General features: G+C 37.0%; 1 protein-coding gene across 1 annotated transcript in view; it reads left to right on the plus strand.

Annotated features, from left to right (window-relative positions):
* Col9a1 (collagen type IX alpha 1 chain) overlaps positions 1–21,189 on the plus strand; it is an 83,107-nt gene that overhangs the window by 6,528 nt on the left and 55,390 nt on the right. The window contains exons 5-10 of the mRNA XM_076860050.2: positions 1,244–1,640; positions 13,300–13,383; positions 14,129–14,149; positions 15,791–15,865; positions 16,167–16,202; positions 16,325–16,387. Of these exons, the coding sequence (XP_076716165.2) occupies positions 1,244–1,640; positions 13,300–13,383; positions 14,129–14,149; positions 15,791–15,865; positions 16,167–16,202; positions 16,325–16,387 (676 nt within the window). The remainder of the gene's footprint in view (positions 1–1,243; positions 1,641–13,299; positions 13,384–14,128; positions 14,150–15,790; positions 15,866–16,166; positions 16,203–16,324; positions 16,388–21,189) is intronic.

A 21,189-nucleotide genomic window follows, 5' to 3' on the forward strand; every position in this document is an offset into this window, starting at 1 on the left:
AATATTCTTTAAGCTAAAGAATTTACTAATATAGAAATTCTGGGACTTAACAATATATTTTCATATGACTGGCAATAACACATGATAATGTGATAGATTTACATGTTATCACTTTAGTTTGTAAGAAAAATGGAAATAGCAGCCATAGGGATATTTCTTCTTGCCTTTCTCTTTGCTCTTCACAAGAAGAGTTTGACCTGAAGGAGTTATTTCAAACTCTGGTTCCTAGTATATAATTATTTCCAGAAATTTCAAATTTTATTTTCTAGCAAACAAAATTTATTGACATCTAGTTTTCCTAGCAGTTCTTCCTCGTTCAGGAATTTTTCTATGTTTAGGAGAAAGGGAGGGTATAACCTTTGGGTCGAGTCCTTGAAAGATGATGTTCAATCTGTCCTGGTTTTAAAATTCAGTCTTTAACTCTTAGTAGTTTGGCTTCAACAGAAGATCCAAATAGTAATCTTCAGATTGCTGTCTTCACATGGAGATGCCTTTGGTCACTAATGGTTTCACACTGCCCTTTAAAGCAGTAAAGAAAGTAGCAATGATAAATTGAGTTGGGATAGAGAAGTAAAAATTGGTCATCTTTTGCTTGTCATCTGGTGACAAGCGACTAGCGCTACCTAAATGTCATACTTTGAACTGCCTGGAAAAGACAAATATTCTCAGTGTGAGGAAACTTCTAAATCAAGTTTTGCATAGTCACTGATTCTCATAATGCTTATGTGGTCTAGAGTGCAACTGTGTAGGAGAATAGCAGGGCAATTATGAAAATAACAATTATGATATGTTACATACAAATTAAAAAATTAAGTCACTTTAATTAAATGGTTTCATAAACCAGTAGAGCTGATTTGAATTCCAAATAATCTCCTTTCTCACTTAAGGTAAAAATGTTGCTGAGAACTTTGCAAAGATGTGTTTTTTGGCTGAGATGGAATTGCTGAACAGTAGCTCTTTCGGTAGCATAAATGGTAATATTGTTGGAATTATGTGGCATTGGGAATCTTCCTTAGCTAGGAGGGAGGGGTTTTTAAAATGTGTATTTTAAGATGGAGCATTAATGTGCATGATTCTGTGAAGGTCTTTATGAGCAGTCATGAAAGAACAAATACTACATAGTTTTTCATACTGTAACCTTCCTGTAGGTCTAGTATCTGAAATAGCATAAAGAGGGAAGATGCTAAATATGTATGAGCTCAGAAAACCAGATTTATATTTACTGTTTCAAAATTTTTCTCAGGCACTTATATCCCAGTGGACTGCCTGAAGAATACTCCTTTTTAACTACTTTTCGGATGACTGGAAGCACACTTGAAAAGAACTGGAGCATTTGGCAGATTCAGGATTCCTCTGGGAAGGAACAAGTTGGCGTGAAGATTAATGGCCAAACACAATCGGTTGCATTTTCATATAAGGGCCTGGATGGAAGTCTCCAAACAGCAGCCTTTTCAAATTTGCCTTCCTTGTTTGATTCCCAGTGGCATAAGATCATGATTGGCGTGGAAAGGAGTACTGCTACTCTTTTTGTTGACTGCAACAGGATTGAATCCTTACCTATCAAGCCAAGAGGCCAAATTGATGTTGATGGCTTTGCTGTGCTGGGAAAACTTGCAGATAATCCTCAAGTTTCTGTTCCAGTAAGTATAATATCGCATAGTAGATGAAAATGAAACCAGGTCCCTAAGCTGACCCCAGAAGTCATTGATAATTAGCTGAACACCTCACACAAGAAGTAGTTACTCATTTTTAAAATTTACTCAATCACTTATTCAAAAAGCCTTCAGTGCCTATTGTGAACCTAGCAAGTACCAAATGGAATGGGGAGTCAGAGGCAGTTAAGCAGATAGTTCCTGGTTTTAAGGAGCTTAAAGTCTACCTGGAGGGTGTTACATACCCACCTGGAGCACCCAGAATCCTTCTGAGGTAATGATACTTGTGTAATACAAATTGTGTAAATATAACTAATGAGAATGTTCAAAGCAAGCTTAAGATGAATCCCAAATTCAATTAGTCAAGAGTTCCATGATTCTTGGAGGCAATGAATTTTGAAACAAAAGGATTTGAATTGGAATTTAAAAAAGGTGCATTCCAGCAGAGGGAAAGACCAGGAAAAAAGAAGTCAAGAATATGTAGGCCACATTTAAATATCTACAGGTAGGCTGGTTTGTAGGATAAATGTGTCTGAAAATGTGAGTGGCGGGGTTGGGGGAGAGGGAGGGATACTAATTACTGCAGAGTGGTGAGAGATGAGATTAGAAAGTATCTTATGAACAAGAATGAAAATTATATAGATGGTTTAATATATACTTATTGAGAAGTAGCCTTACATGACATTATAGACATAAAGGATTTTAAAGCTTTGTTCATGATTTTACTGTGGTGATTCATGCATATAAAGGTAAGGAATTTTATAATGACCCAATAATTATGCTAACAAGTACCTTATAGTTCTATCCTTTTGAATTGTTACATTTTCACTGAACAATATTTTAAGAGGATATTTTTATAATATTATGACAGGAATTTAAAAATATATATCTTAAAGAACACTTTAAAGGAGACTAAAGATGTTAGAGCTCAGTATAAACACACCACTGATGTCTCTGTCTCTCATACTGGTATGGAGCTGTTAAATTCTAGTCACAAAACACATGTCACAGAGGGTAGTAGGGGTGATACAATGATTTTGAATCATTTCTGTGCACTTCTCAAAAAAAAAAAGGTTATCATGGATTTGTTCAAGTAACTTGTTTTTGAGGGAAGAATTGTGATTAGTGTGAAAGGTAGTGTGAAATTTCTATATTCTGTGATGGACAGGAAGCAATTTCTAACTGCCACGTTAATGCTTTGGCTTGTAGACTCTTGAGAAAGTATTTTTTCATCTAATGAGTTATCACACTTCAAGTGGCTGGGTTAGAAAGCCTGTGGGACCACTGTTGTGGCATCTTGAAATTCTGTGCAGCAAGATCTCTGCAGAGGTTTCTGTACAATACTGAACTTATATCTCTGTCCTTCCTGGGCTATGGGTGGAGTGCAGAGAATTTAGGCTATCTTCTTACTGTGATGAATATCAACCAAGTAGTTTTCAAAAGAATTTATTGATTCATTGGGCTTAAAAAACATTTTAAGTCTTGTAATTCTGAATTCTGGGTGCTCAGATACTATTAAATTGTCTGATTGCCAGAGTGATAAAGTCTCAGGCTTATTTCATTATACTATAATCTTGCCAATGGTATTATAACTGATTGTATTTTCTATCAAGTATGGTCTCACATCACAATGGAGATCAGTTTGTACCCATTATTTTCCATTTTATTCTGCAACTAGGAACCTGGCCTCTGGTTTTACATTGTGCTTCTGACCCACTGAGGAGCTTTTCTAAGTCCATATGCTATAGTCAATGTTAAAAGTATTTGTAATAGGCATGAATAAATTTATTCCTTCAGAACAAAATCCAACTTCCCCACCAGGAAACACAAAAGAGAGTTGAGCCTAATGCCCTATTAAAGTTTCATATCAGGTGACCATGGTGGTGGCGATAGCAGCATTGGCAATGATAACTAAATTATATCAAGGTTATAAAAACCAGTTTGACCTACATTCAAGGACTGCAAGTGACAATGTCAAATTCAAACTTCTTACAAAATGTATCCCTCAACCTTCACCCTGGTAAGACAAAAAAGAACAAAAGTATGTAAGAGAAGTCCATTTATGCTTTTTAAAAAAATCATCTTAGTTCTCTTACTTTACCAATTTGACATTTTCAGAATGCTTAATTCCCATTAGCTTTTTGATTTTGGCATCAACTTGGCAAGATTGTAAGTACAGATAAAATAACCTTCATTTCTCAGTTGGAGAAGTTATCTTAATAGGTCTACTGGCTTGTAAGAAACAATGTTAAGCATAAAAAAATTAATCTATCTTATTTTCTTTCATATCAAGTAGCTTTTCTTTGAGAAAAAATGCATACAACAATATATCTTTCTTTATAAAGTATCTTATCATTCTTACTTTGGAAGGCATTAGTAATCTGCTTAGATTTTTCAGAATTTACTTTTCAGGACAAGTAAATGTTAAAAAGAAGGAATATTGTACAGTATATAAAGCACATTCTTAGACATTAATCCCATTTGTTTATTTACTCAATAAACTTTCATTGAATGTCCATAAACAGTAGTCAAATAAATCACAAAATTTGTCTTCTCCAAAGATGAGAAGGTGTTGGAGTTGGAAACCAAACAACTTGACTCCTTATCTGGAGAATGAGGGGCTAAAAATTATTCATAGTATATCACCATAAGGACCATAATAGTGAAGCATGCTGGGTGCCATCGAGGCACCTTGAAATACCTCCTCATTCAAGTCAGGGTAGGGAGACAAGTATAGGAGATGAGTTCTGAGAGGACTCCTATGAATGAAACAGAGTTATCCAGAATACTAGATAAGTCCAGTATTCCAGAGCAGATGGACTTCTCATTTCAAAATTCTTCCCTTTGCAAACTTTGTTAGTCTTCCCATACTGCTCCTCACTTTTTTTTCATTGTTGTGTATATGTAGAACTTCATGATAGAATGGGTTCTGAAAATCAGTGCAAAAATGGTGATGATTTTGCAGAAAATATTGGTTAGTCAAAGAGATCCTTGTGTTGGATCATAAATAAAAATAAACTTTACACAGATTAAAGACTTCAGTTAAAAGATGAGGCTAAAAAAATGGATACTAGGGGCTGGGGTTGTGACTCAGTGGTAGAGTGCTCGCCTAGCACGTGTGAGGCCCTGGGTTCGATCCTCGGAACCAAATAAAAATAAATATATAAAATAAAGTATGGTATCCAACTACAACTAAAAAATAAATATTAAAAATGAATACTATAAAGAAGTAACACAGAGTTTTTTTTTATTTTTTAAATGAACCAGTGTAAGGGAGAGATTAATTTAAACATGTAGAAGTAAATCTATAAACTACACAGAAATAGATGAATCTAATAAAATAAAAATTTTTTTGGTAATAGGGATTGAACCCAGGGTGATTTAACCACTGAGTCACATCCCCAACTCTTTTTATTTTTATTTTGAGACAGGGTCTTGCTAAGTTGATTATGCTCCTCACTTTTTAAAACTCAAGGTGATCAAGTACAAGTCAGTAGACAAAAGTCCAGTGCGATGAGCTGCCCTTATTTTTGTTTTATGGTTTACCGTCTTGGACTTTTCATCAGTTTGGCTAAAATCTGAAGTTGTTGGCAATTACTGAAGAGCAACCATGACTACCTGACCCTTAGAAGTCTTATAAGGTGATGGGAAGTGATATGTACATATTATGAGAGACAGAAGAGCTATACTAATAGGTTATCCTTTTCTCGATGTAGAGACAGCAAATATTCAATCTTACAGGGTCAAAACTTTTAAATTCAAGTGAAATAACATGAAATAGCATGAAACAGTAAGGAACAGTGTGTTTTTCCATACAATTGGATTCACTCTGATCTTCATCACTTGAATATTAATTGATTACATTTTTCAGGGTCAGTGCCTTCTTTAATAAATAAATCAAAAGGAAAATATCTTTCCTACAGATATTTTCAAAAGGTAGTCCCAAGAATTACATAATATAATGCAATTGAAAGCAAGTTTTGATGAATCACAAATGCTAAAAGACTCACTTATATTGTAATTGTGATTTCCACCTCTCCATCCTATCTTTCTGTTCCCTTCCTTTTCTAAGTTGGAAAAACAAGCCAAATTCAAGAGGTCTTCAAAAGGATTGTGATAGAGATGTTCATGTGGTCTACAACTCAAATACCTTCTCATCATTCATGGTTATTTAGAGGGCTCAGAGCATTTTATACTTTTTTCCCAATGTACTGCTATAAGATTGTTAGCTTTGATTTTGAAGCAATAAATTCCTTATTTCCTATTCTCCTTTGTGCCTATATTTTAGGATGGCTCCATTTATCCCACTGCAAAGCTCAATTTCTTGGCAGCACACCATAAAAGCATGTTATTTTATGATAGGTTCTTTATTGTTTGTTGTCAGCATGATTGCCTGGGAGAGTTATTTGGTACAGCTCTATTAGAAAACAAAGTTAGCCTTTTTCCCTTTTCAGAGATGTACACTGGTAGTCTAGGCTTGTTTGAGGGAAGATAAAAGTTTATGTGATTTTACAAATCTATGACTCAAACCATTCTTCTTTTTCACCTGTGCATATTCCAAATAAATCAACAAGAACATGATAGATTTAATGCTTTAAAGAGGATGTTTCAAATGTGTTGCTCTATGTTTATTTTCATTAGATTCAGAGAAAATGTGAGAGCTAGTAAAACTGTTGGTGGAAAAGCTGTCTGTGCTTTCCTTTATGCCACAGAATTTAATCGAAATAAACCAAAACAAAAGCAATTAAAATTTCATGCATGATAACATGGGATAATAAATTTTGAGGTTGTGATTAATATTATTTCTGGTATTGGATAAATACTGTAGGAATGTTATGTTTTCAGTGATTTAAGGAATATATAATATCTACATAATATCTGAATTATTATGTTTACTTATTAAGTTGTTTTGACAAATGTACCCTTTTAAAATACTTTTTTAAAATTTGGAATTATTAAATTAATAAAAGAAATGGTAATCTTATTTATACATACCCATGAGAAACACATCTTCTAACACTTTAATTTGTGAAGTATTTTTTAAAGCTGACTGTCAAAACAATTTTCTGGAGATAAAACCTAGTCTACTGCAAAGTAGACCATATTAACAGCATCAGCTGGATTTTCCACTAGGTGGCAATGAAATCAGAATACACAGAAACAGAGCTGCCATTACTGGGGGAAAAAGCTATAAATAACTAGAATAAGAATTAAATGATGACCAAACTTGCTTTTAATCAAAAATCAAAAACATTAAATTTTTCTATTGGTTTCATCTGTGCCCGTACAGTTGCAAAACAAAAATCAGTGCTATTAGTGTTTCCATTTCTATAAAAATCTATGTAGAAGATCATAAAGAAATCTTTGTTCATATTAATCTCTGTATGGTAGTTTCTTTGGTTAGAGTATGGTGTCAATAGGATCATGGGCTTTTAGAGCTGGAGGAACCTTTGAGCATGTCTCATCCAAACCTCTCAGTTTATATGTGAAGAAATTAAAACCCATAGAGAAAAAGGGGCCTGCCCCAAATCATAATCAAACCACCAGCAAATATAATAAATTCTTTCCTTGGTATATCACTTATTCATCTGTATGTATTCATTCATTAGAAGTCAACAACTATTTGACATCTTAGGTTATAGGCACTATTTTAGGTGATAGAGGAAGTCAAAGTTAATGCTTCAACAAAACTTATGTTCTGGGGAGAGGAGACAGACATGAAAAACTGAGTACATGTATAGCATGCCTGGTAATCATAAATGATATAGGGAAAAGCATAACTGGAAAATCAGAGTGCCTGAGGGAAGGCCTCATTGAGAAAGAAACATTTTAGGAGAAAACTGTGGCAGTTGAGGGAACTGGTCTGTGGATATATAGGGGAGGAGGATTTCAGGAATAGAGAGTAGTCTGTGAAAAGGAACTGGTACCCATGCTTGTGTGCTGTTTGAGGACCACCTGCAGAGCAGAGTGCTTGGGATGAGAGAAATGGGCAACAGGGCTGGGGAGGGATCATCATGGAGATGGGGTGGGGACATTGTTAACATTTTGCCTGTCATGCTGTGTGAGATGGGCATCAGACGGTTTTCTGTTGATAAGTAACATGTTCTCATCTTCTGAAAAGATCTCTTTGGTTCTATTTTGATAATGTATCATAGGAGGGAGAGAAGATAAGAAGCACTTAGGAGCAAGGGAGATTTTAAGAGTTACTACTATGATTCAGGCTAGGATGGTCTTAGTTTAGAACAGGGTGGTAGTGGTAGAGTGGGTGAAAGGTGGTCATAGGCCAATAGTTTGAGGATAAAAAAAAAAACAACAGGATTGGGGTATAAGAGAAAAAAAAAAAAAAAGAAATCAGGATGATACCAAATGTTTTTGGTATAACTAGAAGTATGAAGCTGCCATTTACCAACATGGGAGACTATAGCAAGAACAAATCAATGAGAATACATGTAAGATTGACCAGGAATTTGGTCATTATTAAATATCTAAGGAAAATGCTGAATTAAGTTAGGTGTATGCTTCTGGAAATCAGGAGACAGGCTCAGCTGGGAGCTGAACTGTGGGAGTTGTCAACACAACACAGAAGAACTAGGGCTGGATCCTGAAATAACCAACATTTAGAGGTTGCTGAAATGAAGACTTATGAAAGCAGATTAGAAAGGAGACAATCTATGACATATGAGAATAGGAGATTTTGATGTTCTGAGATTCAAGGTAAAACAGTATTTATAGGAGCCCAGAATAAGAAATTAGTGCAATTGCTGTAGCTAAATCAAAAAAGAAGAGGATTTAGAGTTGTTTATTGGATTTAGAAACCAACAAGGATGAGTTGATCAAAGAGTCAGTGGAGTTTGGGGAGTGAAAGTTCAATTGGGAAGGATTCAAGAGAAAATGTGGAGGAGAGGAATTAGAAACAATGAATATAGGTAACTTCTTTGAGTTTTGTATAAAAGGGAACAGAAAATAGGATGAAAATGGAAGGGGGATGTGGAATGAAGACCAGGTTTTTGTTTTTGTTTTTGTTTTTGTTTTCCAGTTGACAGGAAGCTCAGGATGCCTCATCATGGTTCAGAGTGTGATACTTGTTGATATTTTAATATAGTAACTTCTTGATGCCTCAAAGGATCAGGCATTTATGATCAAATGAATCTCTTTGAAAAATGCCCTTCTAAATCAATCACTTTTCCCCATTCCTACCTACTGGATAAAAATCTTTGATGACAACCCAATAATTATCTATCCAATATTTATTCAAATTCTTTTTTTAATATTTTTTTTTAGCTTTTTTTAGGTGGACACAATATCTTTATTTTTATTTTTATGTGGTGTTGAGGATCGAACCCAGCACCCCACGCATGCCAGGAGAGCACGATACCGCTTGAGCCACATACTCAGCCCTATTCAAATTCTTTAGCTTACAATTTGAGGTAAAAATATTATCAGAAATTTGACCCAGATCATCTGGTCTCTTCCTACCCTTGTTGTCCCACTTTCTCTCTTGAGGACCCTAACCATCCTCCTCCCCCTCTCTTCATGTAAAAATCTTAATTGTTATGTGATCCCTTCACTGACTACTTCAGCCAGAAAAAGTCTTTATGCTATAATATTTTTCATCAAAAAGCATTTTAAACCTAGATTCTGCCTTTTATACTTGACATTTTGTGTCTTCCATAGTATTTATCTGAAACCACATGTTATATAAAGATATGTTAAAAACTATAGAACTATGTTCCAGGTCTTCTAATTCCAAATCTACTGCCTTTCACCCTCTGTCTTAGGCTTTGCTATGATCCAGATGAGTGCTGTCTCCTCATATTTAATTGTGCTCTTCATATGGTGTCTAGAATTGCATGGCTTAGTCTTCATAGAATTGGAAGATTTTCTGATTTTGAGAGAGGGCAGAGCTTCCTGCTTATATCCAGGAAGCTTTACCATCATAAAGGTGGAAGGCCTTTATGATGGTAGGAACCAACATTTCATCATAAACTGGATGCAGGATGAGAACTGAGAGTTTTAGTTAGTCTCATGAAGGCAAGTCCCATAGTTTGTCATTAGAATTATCTCTTAGAAGGAACAGATAGTTGTGTGTCATTAGTTTTTATTTAATTATCAAGAAGGCTTAACAATTTTATTAATATTTCTCAACAATCCAGAAAAACAAGTAGAAGTTACTATCTTATTTAAAAAGTAGAGTATGGAGCTTGAGGGTGCTGTCTGCTGGGCATGTGCCTAGTCTCAGGAGTAAAATTATACCTTAGTGTCCTGTAGAATAGGGTTAGATAATGCAAGCTCTGGACAGATGTGAGGCAATTTATATTCATACCATTCAGTTTCCCATGAGACAATGAAGAAACATTTTATTTTCAAGAGGGTGGATTGTGTTAGGGAAGTTTATGGTCTGTTAATAGTTTTTTTTTAAGTTTATTTCTCTATATTTTTACATTTCTCATCTTTCAATTTGTAAACTATGGGTTGGGGAATATCCTTGGTTTTTCCTAGAATGTTTCTTAGTGGTTGGCTTCTATTGGGACTTCAAAAATGTTGTCTGGCGGGCTAAATTAAAATAAAAACATATATTTTGTCTGTAAGTTTTCAAAGAAAAGAATGATTCCAGGTATGAAAATGAGAAATGTGTAGAAATCCTCATTTTAGCTGTATACTGAAAGTAACTTTTACCAAAACACCCTGCCAATCTTTCTTCAAAATAATTAGCATGCAAATTGGAAGTCATACTACATGCCAAAAAAAAAAAAATGGTTGTTGTATAGATGATTATTAGTGCGTAGGTGGTGTTTATGTGGATGCACAGATGTGTTCAGAACCCTTGATCTATGTGGCACTCTGAACAACTCAGGCTGTATTCACAGATGAATTACATTTCATTCTCCCATTATTATGTGCCACAATTGCATTTTGCAAATTTAAACAGGTGTACCGATTTATCTAGAGAGAATTATATTTTTGAGAAAACAGCTTAATGAATTCACATTTGCAATAAGTAACTTTAATGAACTAGATAAACAAAGGACATAAGTTTCCTGGTTGGCTGTATAATTAATGTTTCTCAGGGTGATTAAGGCCTGAATCATTTCTCAGAATCAAAATATCATATATATACAATGCATGCCTAGTCTGAGTTACCAATCCACAAAGAACTGGTAAATAAAATTGTGTGAGTGTTCTTTTATTTTGAGAATTGGGGAGGAATAACACATTTTTCCTTATACTGGCAAAATTCTTATGTAGTCAGAAGAAGAACAATAATTCTCTTTGCTATGTGATATTTTGTTATACACATGAATATGTAAGTGCATATAGACACAGCTGTCAGTTTGTAGAGGAACACTAGTAATTTTGCTTCTGGATATATTTCTATAACAAGCACACAAAGTGGGGAAGTTTGAATTTTTATGAAAGTTTCTTAGTCTAGTTCTGAAGTTTTCTGGCAGATGGTAGAAACAAGCTTACACAGTTTTAACTTCTAATTCTCTCTTCTTTTCTCGTCTTTTACATAAAGTTCAATCACCAAATGTCTTCATTGCCAGTTTTGAAAGTATGATTCACTATGGAGATAGTATGTATTCTTCAGGGAGTTCAAGTGGGATAGCAGAAAAAAATTTTCAATTTTAGTGTCAGAAGAATTTGGAGGGCCAGCTCTGCCATTTACTAGCTGTGTGACCTATACAAACAAGCTAAACTCTGTGTCCTGCTTTTACTCATCTGTGAACTGCCTCACACACCAGATATTTAATAGTCATTAAGGAAAAATTCTTTCCATTCTGTTTTTCTTCTTCCTTATATAATTTCCACTGAAATATAAAACATAACTCAAATAAAATCTTTCTCAAGTAAATAAGACTACTCTGTTCAAAGTAAAGTATTTGAACAAAATGATATACTTGACCAAAACAGATTGTGCAATTTGGAAAGCAGTCTTCTTCAAGATGTCAATATTCTACTGTTAAATCATTCACACCATGGACACACAGATCAGCATAATTCTCATGCAATTTATAGATACTTTCCTATCTTAAAATATGTTTTGACTCATCTTCTCACTTACTTCCTACACATCTTAACACCTTTTGCCAATGTCCATAGTTTTCTAGAGAAAAGGAATGATAGGGTTGAATGAAACAAAAATAGTAGAGCAAAAAAAAAAAAAAAAATCCTTCATCATTTTCAATTTCAATCTTCCATCCAGCAATCTCAATTCTGGTTGCTGCTGAAGCAGTGGAAAAAAAAATGTATCTAACTTCATTCTAGATTTAGTAGAATCTAGAGTCCATCTGGTGGGTGGGAAGCAATGGAAGAGGAATTCTAGGATGGCCAGAATCTTACTGGAAGGGGTGCCAATGCAGGAATGTAAAAGCTTACTGGTTTATTTATCACCTCTGCATAAAATGGAAAATTTCCTTCTGCTCAACTTCCCTTCCTTAATGAGTAGAAGGGAAGGACTTCATCCATCATTGCCAATTTCAATCTTCTAGCCAGTAATCTCAACTCGGAATGTTTCTGCAACAGTGGACCAAAACAAACAAACAAACAAACAAACAAAAAACAAATGAACAAACAAACAAAAAAACCCTAACTGCGTTCTAGATTCAGCAGATCTAGAATCCATTTGGCAGATGGGAAGGAATAGAAGTTACTATTGGATGAAAGAAAAGAGGTAAATACTTAGATTTGGGACTTGATACGTAACCAGACACTTTTATAATGCCAGTAGCATCTATTATCCAAGAAATATGGATCTAATTTGAACTGCTTAGCAGGGAACCTACTCAATTTAGAATGGCTAGCATGGTACCTGGCTTCAGACTTCTGGTGGAATTTGAATGATTTTTTTGTTTTTGTCTTGTCACATGAGGGTCTTTTCAGATTTATACTTAGCAACTCTTTCTTTACTCTATGTCTTTCTTGTTGCATTCTTCCTCCCAAATGCCTGTTAAAAGTATAAGATGTTGTCAGGATATATTTGCTTTTAAAGTGGCTAGAAGGTTTTACAAAATTTAAATATTTTTTATCATTTTCTCCCAAGTCCTAGATTTCCTTCTTATTCTTTTCAACTTCAGTTCATGCTCTTTCCATTTAAAATGGTAACCACTCTATGGAGAATGTTTTCTTTAATATGAAAATTGTTCTTAGGACTGGATTTTCCTTCTTCTACTTGTTCTCTTGGTTGCCATTTCTTTTGAAATCCTTGTCTCTAGTCTCCCAGCTAAAATTTTAGAGCATATATTTCTTGTGGAGTTCCTTAGGCCTGGTTTCCAATGCAGACTCTGGCTTGTGACTTGGAAAGTTGTCTCTGAATCTCATTTTAATAGAGTCTACCTCTTGAGATTGTAGTGAGAACAGAAATAGGAAATCAGTGCTAGTGGTCTGTTTCCTGGCTAAGGCTATGCTGGAATAAATCAAAGCCAAGGGCAGCTACATCCAAATGATCAGAGAAACTTGGGAAGAACTTCCAGCTGATATCCATTAGAAAAATTTCTATTTAAGGAAAAGCAAAGGTCTATTGAGGTCAACAAGTTCAAGTTGGTTTTGAATCAGTTAAGGATTAGACCGCACTTAAAAACATTTCTCTTAAATGACCTCCTCTATCTTCCAAAAGAAAGTTAACTTTCTCTTTGCTGCCTTTCACCAGTTTGAACTTCAGTGGATGCTGATTCATTGTGACCCAATGAGACCCAGCAGAGAAACTTGTCATGAGCTGCCAGTCAGAATTACGGTGAGTCCCTTGAGCACAAGCAAAGACCAGTTAACCCCCTTTCTACTTCAACAACTTCCCCACTTCCCCATCTCCCTACTTTCTTTCTCTAAAGAGTGTGTGATTTGATGTACTGACCAGACAGGCATTAAGGAAGCATAGATCTTACTTGAAGCCTGGCCTGTAGAGGCTACCTGGGGCAGGGTTGGGGGCTGTCTGGTTCTCCCTTTGGTGGCTTCCCATTTCCACTCCCAAACATCTCTCCAGAAACACTGGAATTCTATATGCCTACAGGCAAGGGACAAGGGGAGAGGCTCCTAACACTGCTGAAGGCAGAGCTGCACGCTCAGGTCTGGCCTGAAGGGCAGCTGGGAAAGGGTTAAGTGGGACTGTTGTCATTCTATCCTTCCTCCTGCTTGCTCTCCTCCAATCCCCAGGACCCTCTCCAGGGCCATTCATAAACAGAAGGAATTTAGTCTCCCTGCCAGGCCAGGGCACATTTGTTACTGTTTCTCCTGGGTCACTTTCTGTGGGGCCAAGTGCCACTTTATGCAAGAAACCTAGAGGTGCAATAGATTTCAGAGCCCAGTCAGGGAATTTACAGAGCGTAGCGGGGTATGGCCTGGATTGCACCGGACCACAGGGCTCTTGGGCTGCGATTGTTGCTGTCAGGGCTCTGCTTGTGTGCGGCTCAAGTAAGTTATGTGGGAGTTCAGGGTGGTGGTGGGGGCATCTTCTCACTTTTTCCCCTTCTTTGCTTCCACAGCCCACTCAGACTACCGACCAGGTAAGCTAAAGACCAGAAGTGCATTTTTCTAAGTGCACAAGAAGAAATGTGGGGGGCAGCCATTGGGGATTGTTATAGGGAAGTTGCAGAGCATCCTCAGGGCTCTCAGTTCTTGTTCCAGCTTTGAGCACCTGCATCAAGCACCATAAGAGTGGGGGGAAGGGGCCTATATGACCCCTTGGTCTGGGAAAGGGGTCTCTTCCCCTATTTGGTCCCTAACACTTAAGGCTAAGGCACTAGAAGCAAAATAGTTGACTCAAGAATAGGACTTATTTTTTAGCCTGCATGGATTCTTACCTCCCCTCCCCCACCCTGGGCATGGTGTAGAGCTGGCCTTGCTGGAGAAGGCAGGAATTCAGGGTAGCACACTCTTCAGCTTTTCCAGCTGGTGGTGTGGTTATACTAGATCCCAAGTATTGCTAGCGAAGCCCACGACTCCAGCCCTGGCTTCCATTTCAGCAACTTCCCTAAGGCTGGGTGTCTCCTCCCTTAGGCACAGAAGAGCGGCTGGCCGGCTGGGGAGGGGGTGTTAAACCCAGCTAGGTTTGAGGTTTCACTTACAAAGACCCCATTGTAACCTGTCTGGCTATTGGAGTTTAGAAAAAGTTTTCCTTGATGAAAGGAGCTTTCTTCTCTCTCCCTCTCAATCATTTTAAATTCAGAAGCGGGGGAGGGAGGGGGCTGTGGGGGATCCCACATTCCCTAAGCAAAGTGTTCATACTGTTTCAGGAGCCAGCATTCCCTCTAACAACATCAAAGCCTAGCTGTTTGCAAGCCATAAAAGGAGTTACACCCTAGGGTTGGTCTGAAATTTGGCATAGTTTTGAAGCAAGCTGCAAAGACCTCATGCAAAGGAATGTCACTACAGGTAGACTGCAGTGAGGCCAGGGGCTGGAGGTTAAAACTCTCCTGCCCTACTCCTCCCAAATCTTTTCCTGCAGAATATTCCCCCAGCTTCTACTGGCAAAGAAAAATTTACAAAATCTTACTGTTAAGGGGAATGTTTCCATTCTTGTTTATTCCATTCTGGTCAAAACACTGACCTGCAATTAATGATTAAATTGAAGTATCACGTGATTCCCATTTTCATTTTTGAATTCCTTTTGGGAAAAATAGGCATTATACCCTCCCTTCTTCACAAACCTCTCCCCCCTGTTATTTTGGTACCAGGAATTGAACACAGAGGGGCTTAGCCACTGAGTCATATCTCCAGCCCTCTTTTTAAAAATATTTTATTTAGAGACAAGGTCGTGCTGAGTTGCTTAGTGCCTCACTTCACTTACTTGCTAAGGTTGGCTTTGAGATCACAATCCTCCTGCCTTGGCCTCCCAAGCCACTGGAATTACAGTTGTGCGCCACTGTGCCCGGCTACAAATGCCCTTCTTTTTAATGCACTCCAGGAAGGTGAGGTCAAGTGAAGCCAGCTCCCATGTTGAGGGCAGACTCTTTTGTTCAGAATATGGCAGAACCAAAACCTGCTTGGAAGTTTGAAATGCATTTATTATATTGGGTTTCAAAAACTGGTCTCCGTAAGGGGCTTGGTATTTTTATTCAATGGATAAGGGGGCATTAGGACATTGCCTTAACTTGCTCACTGTTGCCCAAAGGACTTCACTAACCCCTGTGTGCTGTTTTCTCCAGAGAGGTCCACCAGGTGAGCAGGGGCCTCCTGGGCCTCCCGGGCCCCCTGGAGTTCCAGGCATCGATGGCATAGATGTAAGTTGCTGACTGCAGGCACCTTCTTTTCCCCAAGCCTGCTCTTTGCTACACTTTCTTCAGCGTTCTCTCCCCTACTGTCACCTGCGTAAAGTTGGGACTGGACAGAAATGAGAGCTGAGGGTTGGATCTTAGAGCCTGAGGACTTTTGGAGAAACAGTGTTAGTCTTTTCCCATTGCCCATGAACCTCCACCTTTTGGCCCTTACCCTGCCTTTGTGTCTGTGGTTAGCTCACCTGAGATTGTCCGGAGCCGACCTAGGCTTCTACTCATGAACTGATCTTTTCTTCTGTGCCTCTAGGGTGACCGAGGTCCTAAGGGTCCCCCAGGCCCACCGGTGAGTTGATTGGTGCAACAACACCCCAATTCCTTCCTTTAGGTGTGTTTTGCAGCCACATGTGTCCAAAGAGTCTCAACTTTGCATCATTTTCTCTTCCTGTCTCCCTTCTCCTTGCACAGGGTCCTCCTGGAGAACCAGGAAAGCCAGGAGCTCCCGGAAAGCCTGGCACACCTGGAGCTGATGTAAGTAGGCTGAATGGGCAAGAGTGATGGGAAGTGCACCCAGCCCCGGGGGTGGGATGTGTGATCCTGAGTTTAGTCTTGATCATAACTCCCGACCTGCGGAGCTGTTATTTTCCCCCAAAGGGGCTTGGGAAGTTGGAGCTCCCTACCTCTTGGCTCCCAGGAAGGGAACTCAGATGAAGGCAATTCAGTGCATTTCCTTCTTCCAGAAAACAGTGGGTTTCTGATTCTAACAGTCAACTCCTTGTTCACCCCTTGATCTCAACCCACCATGGGCACAGGGAGGAAAGGACCCCAGTGATGGTGGTGGTGATGGCTAAGGGTCACAACAGCTAGTCTTGCCCTTTTTCTGGTACTCCCTGAATTAATTGAGGAAAAAAAAAATACCTGCAGACAGGCAAAGGGGCAGAGAACTTTTAATCAAAAGAAATAGAAAAAGAAGTGTGGGCGTGGGGCAGAGGCAGGGAAATGGCCAACACTTAACAAACAGGAAGTTCAAATCTGGTTTTTCTGCTTTCCCTTTTTTAGGGGAGGGGGGAGGGTGGTGGTTAGCATTACTCACAGAAATGAGTTGGCTAGGGTTAGTTGAAGATTGGGAACCAGCAAGTTCCCTCCAATGTCCCCTAACTCATAGGAAGGAAGCTCAGATGCTGAGATAAATGGTAAATAATATTTCTTCAGAGTAAAATGACATCGGGATTCTCAGTTTCTCCTCTCTCCATGCATTCTAATAGTTAATGAGGCCCCTCTACAGACTAGTTCTGATTTTGTTCCTGGAATACAAAATGAAGGAAGAAATGGCATCTGTTCTCAGAGAACATACAGTGGCACCCCTCCCCAGTTTTCCAAAGCCTTTCTAAATAAAAAGGCATTCCAAAACCTACAATTATAATTTCCAAGAATTTTTGACTAGAGTTTAAGACAGATCCTTTATTTTCAGAGAGAGAAAAAAATAGCTGGATTTTACCTGTTGTTAAGACCTGCTGTCTCTGTCAGGATTACCACAATGAGGGTACTTCTTTGTGTCATTTAATGCTTCAGGAGTTAGGCTTTGTTTTACATTTCAAAGGCCCTGGTTTGAATTTTCCCTGTGTGTAAAATGGTAGTACCTGAGGTGCCCATAGACTGATATTTGAATATACAAACTGAAATTATATAACTTTCTGGCTGTCCAAGCTCTTTGAAACCTCATTACTTGAAATTGCCATATCATAATAAAAATGCCTGATGGATACAAGGCCACTAGATAAACTAGTCGTCTAATATGAGCTGTGCTTATTTATATATTCCTTTGAAACTTCACCTGACCTTTTGGATGAAAACAAAATTTCCAATAAAATTTAAAAAATTTTGTTTTGATAGTTGAAGCATAAACCAGTTATCTGAAGTCTTATTATTAATTTGCAGTATAATTTTGGCAGGAGGCTAGATTTAGCTGCCCCTCAGTTTTAGTAGTGCTTTTGTAGCTAACTCAACAAATTCTTTATCTCATATCATAATGTCATAAAGACAATCCTTGTTTTTTGTTTTATAATTTCCCCACTTGAACATAAATTTTTGACAAACAAATGAAAGTGCTTTGAAATTTATAGAAGTATATTGTCAACATAATTACAAGTATTTTTCTTTGTCTATATTTTCTGTACCATCAGTACAAAACAAACTATGCTTCAAATATTAAAAGTTGCAGAGGGCTGAGACTTCTTAGATATTTGAGATTTGACCTTGGAGAGTATTTCAGGGAGAAACGGATGAGGCCATTCAGTCAGTCTCTTGGGACAGAGGAGGAAGTCAAAAGCTAAGAGAAAGAGAGGAAAGGAAAAGAAAAGGATAAAACCCAAACATGTGCCTGTATTTTAGGCATTCTTAGATCTAAGGGAAAAATAAATTAGACTGTGCATTTGTTTAGAGCTTTTTCTTCAAGCACTATCACAAATATTATTTCCTTTAGCCTTATAATAATGTGGAAAGTAGACTGGCTTAATGTTACTTTCCACAGATAATGAAAAAAAATTATTATGAGGACAAGTGGTTTTCTGTAGGACCCAGGGTTATGTACTTAGTGCGTGAGAAAGCAAAAGAATCTGTACATCTTGATTATTTTTGGGGGACTCTCTAGGCCTGACTCATGCAGATACAAATGAGGTTCTTAGCAGATGAATAACTGGAGGAATAAAGAGAAAAAGTGATAGTGACTTTCTAGTATGCAAATTGCCACACAAGAATGATATAGATAATTTAATGGCTATTAAAAACCATTTGCAATTGATATTTTATGATTTTTGGTATGTTTCATATCCTGTAACTATTGAATTGAAGTCACATGGGACTTTTAGAATTGGAAAGTTTTCTTAGTCTACTCTTTGGTTGATTTGACTTGTAAAAAAGTATTTTAGTCTAAATTGGGAATGGACACTTGAAAGGAAGTAGATTTTGTGTTTAGCCATCTGGGAATCAAACAGGTAGGAAATCATCACAAGTCCTTTCTTGGAAGTGAACCTAAAGACCTTAATCCTCCAATCTCTTTGTCTTCTGTTCTTTGGTTCATTGCAAATCTTATTTTTTTCCTAACATTAAGAAACTGGTTAGTTGGATGTTGGAAGAATCTTAAAGCAATACAGTTCAAAGTTTATTTACTATGTTGAGTGGATTTTTGGCAGAAAATATAAAAATGTCATAGAAGCTATGCTTGTGGAGGAACCTCTTGAGTCTTAGCAGATGAGCTGTTGGAATGTGGAAGGAAACCATCACAAAGAACCGGTATTCTCTGACAAATAGAAGCATTAAATTTCAGAACACAGCATCGGCATTAATTATCTCATATAGAACTTTGTTTGCATAAACACCCTTATGAAGGCATTTCTCTCCACTACTGGTGATATTTCCCTCTGTAATTTCTTTGAAATAAGATCTAGAAAATTTTATTGCAAATTGGATTTTGAAAAGTGTGTGTGTGTTGTAGACACATATTTCAAATCTCTTTTCTTTCTTTTTAGTTTAAGTTGATTCTTCTTTTTACCTATGAATGAATAAAATTAGAGACATCAGAGTTCAGTCATAGCCTTGTTTCCAAAGGACAACTATGTTATTATCATCTATTATATCAATGAGCTATCATTTTTTAAAGGAAGTTTTTTTGTTTTTCAGTTACTTAACTTACTAATTAATTTATTTTTTTTGGTTACTGGAAATTGAACCCAGGAGGACTTTACCATTGAGCTACACCTTTAGCCCCCCACCCTTTTTTTTTACTAAGTTGCTGAGGCTGGCCTCAAACTTGTGATCCTCCTACCTCAGCCTCCTGAATTGCTGGCACTACAGGCATGCACCACTGTGCCTAATTCAATAAAAATATTCTTAAAAGTGCTCTTTGTTGTGACATGCTCAGAGGTCTGTAATAATATCTTATTATCTTTCCTATAAGATCCACATGAGACAAATAGAAGAGGAATAAGAATTATATAGATGTTATAGCTAAACCATGCTATTATCCTCTGAATATACAAGTTTTATCCCTGACAGATGTCTATGAGTAGGATAGTGAGTTAAGAAATTATCCTGAAAGGTCAGTGTTGGTGCAAATAATCAGACATCGAAGAAACATGAGGAGACTCAGAAGTACAGTGCTGTGATTAATAACTAGACTCATTGTTAGTTTGTTTGTAGGACCCTATCTGAATGAGGAACAGCATTTAGAACATGATAGAGTTAAACAACTTGCCCAGGTTTACATAGCTACTAAGTAGCAGAGTGAAGATTTAAGCTAAAAATAAAGATTATGTGGAAGGAAAAGTGTAATATCCTACTTAAAAGTCTAACTTACATTAATATTTCTCAGTCATCAGGTATTGAGTGTGTTTGATGCCAGGGGCAATGTACTATAAATGTAATGCACATGTATTTCTTACCCTTGTAGAGTTTATGGTTTTCTACATAGTTATTTCATAATAGACCTCACTGTAACATCTGACACCAGATCCATTTTCAATTTAATTCAAAGAACTTCCCAGTGGTAGACATAATTTACCATATCCTATGGAGGATATTTTATATATGAAGTGACCTATAAATAGTCTTTAGGTTATTCAGCCATCGACTGGGTTCTGCTTTATATATTGCAGCTGAAATTCTACCATACATAGTAATTAATGTCCTAAATCTTATCAGTTATTCTGGTCACAGATTGAAGAAGCCTAGTTTATATGAAAATCGACTAGGATTGGTCTTGGAGGGTATATACATTAAGTGGGTGTTGGAGGATCTATTAGTTAAATATGCCACAAGGTTTCTACATTTTATGTGCTGTGAGTGCTGACAGTGTTCTGTATGTGTGCTTTCTTTGTTGAGATATAAAAGCAAACATTCCATTACCATCAATGCTCAGCTACTAATTATACTGGGGCTTATTTCCAGATTACAGTGTTGTAATTAGGCTAGGGCAAGTAACCATCTAAGACAGTCTGTCAGAAATTCTTTCCTGTGTGTGTAATAGTTTTCTTCCTTGGTTAGTTTCTAGTAATTAACATTTTTCAAAAGAAATTTCTTTGACTCACTCTCAGGAGTTGTTACAGATATTGATGTAGAGAAATATCAAAATGATAGTCAAGGAACTAGTTTTTATATGAATTACATGAAAGCATTTTATTAATGCCTAAGCAGACTATGACAAACTAAATATGAATTTTGGCAATCCATTTTTAAGTAGAACTTTTATATTTTTAAGAGATCTTTCCCTGAATATTATTTGAGTCTTTTCAAAATCTTGATAATAGAAAGAATTTTTAAGGCATTTATGTATACAT

Source organism: Callospermophilus lateralis, chromosome 6 (assembly GCF_048772815.1).
Source record: "Callospermophilus lateralis isolate mCalLat2 chromosome 6, mCalLat2.hap1, whole genome shotgun sequence".
Classification (NCBI taxonomy): Eukaryota; Metazoa; Chordata; class Mammalia; order Rodentia; family Sciuridae; genus Callospermophilus; species Callospermophilus lateralis.